Raw genomic sequence first — 8069 nt, 5'->3', positions numbered from 1 at the left:
GTATCTGGGTCAAGGGTCTGGACTACAAACAATCTTCTTCTGTGAACACACCAGTCTTTTCCTGCGTACACCAGCAGTCTTAAATTGGACGGCTTCAATTTTGGTTCGTCCTTCACTTCTACGGCATTCCCTTACAAACTTCTTCAATGAATGCACCAACATCTCCTTAGCCAAACAATCGTGGAGTTTATAACTCCGTCGTGGCTTTGATACCACTGTTAGACAAGCCCGGGATAAACTCCACAAGGATGAATGAATTTTAGTGATCAATCACAAGAAATTTATATAGATGAAAAAAAAAGGGGGAGGTAGTTATGTCTAGATAACTCTTTGTACGGGAAAAAACCTGAAAAACTAACTAATCCAAGTAATGTAAAAAAAAATACAAAATGTCGAAGGATTATTTTAACATATAATATAGTTTGAAAAAATATACTCTTGAGAATTTGCATCCTATGGAGAATGTACACATTCTCACTTTGGATAAATAAAAAGATTTAGAAATTATGAAGTGCTTATCCCCTTAACCACCAGTGCCTCTTCTAAGCAAGCTTCAACAAACCTCCTAAAAGAGCTTTCTTCTAGACCTTTCTTCTATATCCCTAAAAATGAAAATAGAATTGCAGACATAAATCTATTGAAATGCCATCTAATTTAGCATAGCTTCTATATATAGTTAAACCAATACAATTCTATTTTAATTAATTATTATAACTTAAATATAAACTTTCGCAGCACCACACTTCTAGAGATAATCAGCTTTTAGAAGTTTATAAATAACATTTACAAACATCTATTGTAAAATTTTATAACTATGATGGGTCTTCATAATGTATATTCTCGTCATTTATATATTTAGGCCGATAGGCCTTCCTATGTATCAACAATTGTCAACACTTTTACTCTGCTTCGTTCGATCAGGTGAGACACTTTCAACCATTGATTTGAAGTCCCGTGCATCTGGCAAGCATGCACTGCACTTTGACTGCTTTTTCCAAATATCGGTAGAGTTGCCTTCTTTTCACCTACTATGCATTGAACCTGGTCACTATCATCCCCTTAACTGGTTATCATCTTTATTTTCTTCGCCACTCTCATATATGATGAACAATCTTCCGATTCTTACCTGGTGAGCCATCCTGCTCTTCATTTTTCTCTTATTTTCACCGACTCATGTTAATCTGTTTTCTTTTGATTCCTTTTCTTTTCTGCGTTTGTATTGTGCTGCTGCTTTGGGCCACAGAAAATACGGATCGACCCCCTCCTGCAAAGCTTCTCTCCGCCTTTATGTGCTGCTTTGGGCCACGGTCACGGGCTTCATCGCGCTTGTGAAACCTTTTTTTTTTTTTTTTTTTTCAGTACTGCCGTTGTGAAACCTTGCCTGAACACGCCCTAGTAAAACCTTTCCTGTAAACAGATCTTGCAGGGTTTCCACCATAAATTTATTCCGATACTTTTGTTTTACAACGGGATGTCTTGACCTTCCATAGGCTTAACATTCATACTCCATTTTAGGGCAGGGATATAGATTTATCTTGCAGGATGTATTCTTATTCTCTCAGATATTGAAATTTTGGGATCATATTTTGACGGCATTGCAGAATTCGTCTGACACTTGAATGCCCGATAATGGGACTACCGTGGACTTCATTAAAATACCAGATTCACACAAACTGTCAATGCTGATATGTTATGGTTGGGCAGGCTAATGACAAGTAGGGTCGTTCGGGTGCCTTTTAAAGAACAGGGTTTCAGTTACGCAGAAAGCAGGAGGAGAGTACGGAGAGTACAATCGAAGTGGAGTATTACCTAGTGTTCTTGAACCATCTATGGGTGGGGACAAAATTCCTCCAAATGGCAGTCGACCATTTCTGAACCTGCAAAATGTACAGATTGATACAGAATCTAATTGGCCAGCAACTGCAGTCAAGAACGCTTTATCTGAAATTCGTATTCACCGTCGGAATCTTGACAAAGTTGATCATGGTTTTGCGACCTTCAGAAATCCAGCTATTTTTTCCCAAGACCTCCATCGAAAAATTAACGGCAGAAGCGTCCTATGCGAAGGTTTCTCCATACGGTAGGTTAACGCATGCCCTATACTCTCTCTTTGTTGCTTTTAACCATTGATTGTTTCATAAAAATGATAGCAGCTGACAGTTCAAAATGAATCTTCTTTGCCCTTTAATTATTGCGTTCATGGTTCTTGGATATACAGTGAATATGTTGCAAAAGTTAGAAGTGTGGACATAAGGAAATGTTGGCCATTGTCTGAAAGCCTACTCGAGGACAGTCTAAGAGAAGGGCAAAAGCCTCCGCTTCCACCTTTAGTTAGGCCTAATTACAGATGGTGGTCATGCCATCTGTGCCTGGAAATGTTTGGGGAACATAAGCACTTTGGGGCCTCCTTTGACAGGTTCAATTCTCTCAGCATTAAGGAGCCAGAAAATAATTCCAAAAATTTCGACCACATCAAAGAACAACAGCTAACAGTTTCTTTTGATACAGAAACTGGTCCGGGGTTTCCTCAGGACTTGGATGAGCCGATTAGGAAACTAAGAACAGTGAAACTTTCAGGACAGGACTTCAATATTTCTAAAAGCGAAGACGGTATTAAAAATATTGAATTAGACAACCAAACCCGGGCAAAGAAGTCCGCCTTTGATTTAATTGAAAGGGAAGGTGGTTTTCCGAATGTTGTAGAAAATGGAAAGGAAAAGGCTAAGGCAATGAGAGGCCCAGGTAAGGCAGTAGATCAGGCGGGAACACAGTCAGCCTCATTGGAGTGTAAGGGACGCAAAATTAATAACCTGGATTCAGAAATAACCAAAATTGACTCCTGTAGACATACTAACCCTTGTATTTGTAGCTGTTGTCACAGTGGTCACGTTCTTGTTGGTATGCCTTTTCATTTACAAATGCACGAAGTTTCTTTGTTTTTACATGGGTTTTGCAGCATTCGTTGTGTTGGGTTATATGGGTGGGGGCGTGGCCGTGCTTCTGGTGCAAGCTTTCTCTATACCCATTCACTGCTTTACTTTTGGGGTTGTGCTTTTTAATTTTGCTGTTGTGGGGTGTTTTTTGTTTCCCTGTGCAAAGTGCCCATAATTTTCACCCAGGGTTACTTGGTACTCATAGGCATGCTTATTGCATTCTGGTTTACTATGCTCTCCGAGTGGACTTTGTGGGTGATGCTTGTTGCAATGGCAGTATATGATGTTATTGCTGTTCTCATCCCTGGTGGCCCTCTCAAAATTTTGGTAGAGCTCGCTATTTCAAGAGATGAGGAAATCCCTACTTTGATTTATGAGGCTCGCCCTGTTACGAGAAAACCCCACATCGCTGTCCCCGAGCGTGAAAATGAAAATGTGCTTCTTCCTCGCAGTCGCCCTCTAGCTACTGAAAATGAAGAAGAAGAAGAAGCTTTGATAAACCCTTCCCTTCCTCCATCCGTGCAAAGATTAGAAAAAGCCCTCCCGCAACAACAGATGGGAAACATTTGGAAGAAACCAACAAGTTCAGGTTCGAGATCTGCATTATTGAAATCCTTGAATTCAGGATGCGATGAGAGCACTGCCTCTGCTTTTGCATTGCTACCTCATGAGGATTCTATTCAGGGTTTCAAAATAGCTGTCACAGAGGAGGAAGAGGCGGAGGGGAGTTGTGTTCAAGGAGACACAGAGACACCAGCAGAAGAGGAATCAGTTCCCCTCGTAAATCACCAGGTGAGGACTCCTTCTTCCACATATGTGAATCAACAAGTGGGTTCTTTGCCATTGCCTTCTACACTACAAGGATTATTGACCCAAACTGATAGTGATAGTGAGGGGAGGCCGCACCCAAATGGGATTGAAGATTCTACACACACAGATACATACCAACGGGATGGGATTGGGCTTTCTGCATCTGGTGCAATTAAACTGGGATTGGGTGACTTCATATTCTACAACGTATTGGTTGGAAGGGCAGCTATGTATGATTACATGACAGTTTACACATGCTACCTTGCCATAATAGCAGGCCTCGGTGTAACATTGATTCTGTTGGCCTTCTGTCAGAAGGCTTTGCCTGCTTTCCCTGTTTGAATTTCTTTGGGTGTAATTTTTTATTTCTTAACTCGTCTTGTAATGGAAGCTTTCGTGGTTCAGATCACGACTCACCTTTTTCTTTTTTGATATTAGAGCAGAATAACTCCAATCCCCAAAGTTGCACTTAGCTTGAATACCCTTAAATAGACTGCTGGATATCGTGAGGCCACAAATCAACTCAGCTCTGACAAGGGAAGCCAAATTTTCTTTGTTGTAAACTGATAAATTCAGCACAAATAGCATTGATTATGTTGTATTCTATTCTTATCATTTCCTTCGGCAAAGCAATATACTCTGTAATTTGATTTTGTATTTGAAATTTACTGCAAGAGGAAATCTATGGAAATTTGAAAACAATATTCTGATTATTTTATCAAACGACAAAGAGCGTTTAGAAAGATAATTGCACAATGATCTAGTCCAAGAAAACAAGGTTTTCCACAAACCAATTAACTCTTATAGAAAAATTCAACAATTCCAATTTAATAATCTTATCGGCCTCTCTTTGTACCTTTTGGGACAATTGCTAGTTATTAAAATATATATTCTCGTCATTTATATATTTATTAACGCATATTATTCCGCTCAAAAAAGAAATTATGTTATTTATATTTGACAAAAATAAATAAAAATACAAGGCATGTTCTTCGTGACGTTGGCAAAAGGAAAAATTTAAATTTTGAAGATTGTTTTTTCCCTCCGCAAGTTGTCCAAGTCGGCTCGGCCCTCCAGTAGTCAAGTGGGCCCAGCCCTCATTGGCACCCATTTGTCAAATATATAAGAAAGACATTCGACCTCTCCTTAACTCGAAATCGGACCTTCTGTCTATGTTCATCTAATCTGAGGTAAAAGAAGAAGTCAAGGAGCAGAACGAAGATCAAAGATAAATTGAATATCTTGGAAAGTGCCCAGTTTTTCTGTGGTTTATCTCTGTGCTTCGAACTTCTGTGGTTTATCTCTGTGCAAAGCTCGTAAAGAAGATGGCCAAAGGAATGAACAAGAAGAGATCAGGCGACGGTCAGCGACTATCTGGGGGACCTGAAAAGGAGGCAGCACCAACTAATGTTGCTGATAAGACTGTTAAGAAAGAGACGGCTGTAAAGGAGAACGAACCCAAGGGTTCAGCAGAAGCTCCTCTGTCAAAGGTTGATCAAAATAAGAAGAAAAAACAAGGCCAGGAAGCAAACAATGAAGATGGCAGTGGCAAAGACAGGTTTGCCGGCTTGATTTTTATGTGTAATTCTGAAACTAGGCAGGAGTGTTTCCGATACAGAGTGTTTGGCTTTCCACTAGCCAAAAAGGAGCTTGTAGAAAAGGTGAAGCCCGGAATGAAGCTCTTCTTGTATGATTTTGACCTTAGACTCATGTATGGTATCTACAAGGCAGCGTCTGTTGGAGGAATGAATCTGGAACCAGATGCTTTCCGGAGTTCTAAAAGGCCATTCCCCGCACAGGTAACCTTTCACTGTGTCTTTGCATCTTTCGTATACATCAGTTTTCTGTTGAGATGAGCATTTTCTAAATGAAGAATGTTTGTGCAGGTGCGGTTTCGTATTCAAAGGGATTGCTCGCCGCTTTCTGAAGACATATTCAAGAAAGCAATCAAAGATAACTATGATGGGAAGAACAAGTTTCGGTTTGAACTCAATCCTCAACAGGTATCATCTATCTATTAATTATTTGTAATGAAACTGCTCGACATATTTATTTGATGGCTTCTTTAATTAGGACAATTATTTGTTTTACAGGTGAAAAAGCTTACGGAGCTCTTTAATTCTCGCCCTGAAATTCCCCGCATTCCTGTGGAGGCTCCCCCTCTTGAACCTAGAGTTCAAGTTGACCTTCAGCTTTCTAGGGAGCTTCAATTCAGGGAGGAGATGATGAGGGAGGAACTGCGTCGGGAGGAACTCCTAAGAGAGGAACTGCGTCGAGAAGAATTGCGCCGAGAAGAATTGGTGAGAGAAGATATGCTACGCTATCAGGAGGAAGCCAGACGTGCAGCACGTACTGATTATGTTCCTCAGGCTCCTTTAACTGGATATGTTGAGCTGTTACGATATGGAGGAGGAAGGGATTATATTCCTCAGGCTCCTCTTCAAGCTCAAGATCCCTATGCGAGTCTACGTGCTCAAGATCCATATGGTAGCCTATTACCAAAGCAACCTGAGTTAGATTATCAGAGCCAGGTTGATCCAAGAATTGGATCTTTAAATCGTCAAAGGTTGCAGCCTGAGTTAGATTATCAGAGCCGCGTTGATCCAAGCATTGGATCTTTAAATCGTCAAAGGTTGGAGGCGGATTATCGAAAGCCGATAGGTGATGTGCCAACTGAAAGCTACTATGCGGACCCTCTCCTGCAAAGGGATTTACGTCGACCTGGTTTAGGAGCCCCTGCTTCTCGGGCTCCTTTAACTGGATATGGTGTTGCTCCTGCTATACCTGAGAGGGAGCTGTTACGATATGGAGGTCGAAGGGATTATATTCCTCAGGCTCCTTTAGGGACTCCTGTTCCTCAGGCTCCCCTTCAAGTTCAAGATCCAGCTACGGCTGAGAGGGAGCTGTCACGATATGGGTTTATTAAGACTGATTTATAAGTTGCTTATTACTATAGTTTCATTCCATAGTTTTAGTTATGAATCAGTAGTTAATAACTGATCCTATTGGTACGGTGGTACTAGACTATTTGAGATTGGGAACTACATATTTGACATGGTGGATAGAATTATAGCAGTCGCTTCAGTTAGAATTGTGATATCATAGATGTATTGTTTACACAAGGGATATTGTGGGAGTTCTTGTTACTGAGAAAAAAATGCAGAATTATAGTGTTGTGAATGGGAAAAATGCATAATTATAGTGTTGCGAATCAGTGTTATTTTTTTTCATATTTTTTTTTGCAATTTGTTTGCAAAAATATACTTATTTTTAATTTATTTTACAGTACTATTGTTACTATTATAATTTTTTTTAATAGTGTAATTCAAAATCTACGATCTTTTAGCTATGGTCCAAAAAACAAAAATATCTCTCTTAACAAATTTGACAGAAAATATCCTTTTTGAATTCTTCATTTGAATTTTTCAGTAGTGGCTTCACACCAACTTTATCAATATTGGCATTTGTTGCTGAAGCACCTCACCTTTGATAAAGCTTTCCCCATTTGATCTTGAGTAAGACTAGGTAAAGCTTTCCCCATTTGATCATGAGTAAGACTAGGTAAATCTTTCCCCTTTTGATCTTGAGTAAAACTAGGTGAATGTTTCCCCTTTTGATCTTGAGCAAGACTAGGTCTTTTAGGATTTCTTTTGTTGAATTTTCTAAAGTTTCATCTATTACATTGTCCAAAATTATTTACAAAATGACACACGATATCCAAAAATTTGGCTTAGAGCCCCGAAATTGATAGTTAAGAATGCAAGAGTACTGGAAGCCACATAAGAGATGACTAACTAGTTCATTGAGATGAACATACACAACTGGAACATCCACGACACCCTTGAACGACCACCAAATCATCCATAGACTGTCAATGACTCTCCAACGTGGGACCAAGCCTTTACCCATACCATTGGCTAGTAGGCGACCCATTATCCCTTGTTGTTGAGCTTGACTCCTAATGATGAGGATGTCAATAATCTCTTCAATAAATACAACTTTTCTTCCACCATCTGGGATCATCTAGCTACCATCTTCAGGAAGCCTTCCATACTTTTGGACAACATTATTACAAATTTTGAAAATTGTACGTGGCATCCTTTCCAAAATTATATCCTAAATAGATCTTGGTAGTTACTCCCTAGATTCATCTTATGGGATATATGGAAAGAAAGGAACCAACACATTCAAAAATATTGTCTTATTTACTGACTCCACCTTGCATGCCATCCTCAGCAAGCTAAAATAAAACATCCATATGATCACTTGTTCCACTCGTGATTGAGAATTTATTCCTTAGGAATGATCCATCATGGTTTCTCTGCA

General features: G+C 39.6%; 2 protein-coding genes and 1 pseudogene across 2 annotated transcripts; all 3 read left to right on the top strand.

Annotated features, from left to right (window-relative positions):
- The first annotated feature begins 1373 nt into the window (after positions 1-1373).
- LOC149203623 (uncharacterized) lies at positions 1374-3305 on the top strand. Its single transcript, XM_089400214.1, has 2 exons — positions 1374-2080; positions 2219-3305. The coding sequence occupies exons 1-2, from the start codon at positions 1830-1832 to the stop codon at positions 3057-3059; spliced, it is 1092 nt and encodes a 363-aa protein (XP_089256340.1). The 5' UTR covers positions 1374-1829; the 3' UTR covers positions 3060-3305.
- Positions 3141-4175, top strand: LOC149203622 (presenilin-like protein At2g29900; annotated as a pseudogene).
- A 756-nt stretch (positions 4176-4931) lies between these two features.
- LOC149203621 (uncharacterized) lies at positions 4932-6720 on the top strand. The gene is made up of 3 exons (XM_089400213.1): positions 4932-5542; positions 5630-5746; positions 5837-6720. Exons 1-3 carry the CDS (start codon positions 5069-5071, stop codon positions 6680-6682), a joined length of 1437 nt encoding a protein of 478 aa, XP_089256339.1. The 5' UTR covers positions 4932-5068; the 3' UTR covers positions 6683-6720.
- The last annotated feature ends 1349 nt before the right edge of the window (positions 6721-8069 follow it).

The sequence above is a fragment of the Pinus tabuliformis genome, chromosome 2_1 (assembly GCF_031772625.1).
Source record: "Pinus tabuliformis cultivar Carrire ecotype Pingquan chromosome 2_1, CPIR1, whole genome shotgun sequence".
Classification (NCBI taxonomy): Eukaryota; Viridiplantae; Streptophyta; class Pinopsida; order Pinales; family Pinaceae; genus Pinus; species Pinus tabuliformis.
This window is presented reverse-complemented; position numbering and strand designations above follow the sequence as displayed.

Coding starts and splice junctions, on each gene's coding strand:
- LOC149203623 (XM_089400214.1), top strand. CDS start 1,830: ATGGGTGGGGACAAAATTCCTCCAAATGGCAGTCGACCATTTCTGAAC. Junction 2,081..2,218: donor TGCGAAGGTTTCTCCATACG/GTAGGTTAACGC, acceptor TTGGATATACAG/TGAATATGTTGCAAAAGTTA.
- LOC149203621 (XM_089400213.1), top strand. CDS start 5,069: ATGGCCAAAGGAATGAACAAGAAGAGATCAGGCGACGGTCAGCGACTA. Junction 5,543..5,629: donor AAAGGCCATTCCCCGCACAG/GTAACCTTTCAC, acceptor ATGTTTGTGCAG/GTGCGGTTTCGTATTCAAAG. Junction 5,747..5,836: donor TTGAACTCAATCCTCAACAG/GTATCATCTATC, acceptor TTTGTTTTACAG/GTGAAAAAGCTTACGGAGCT.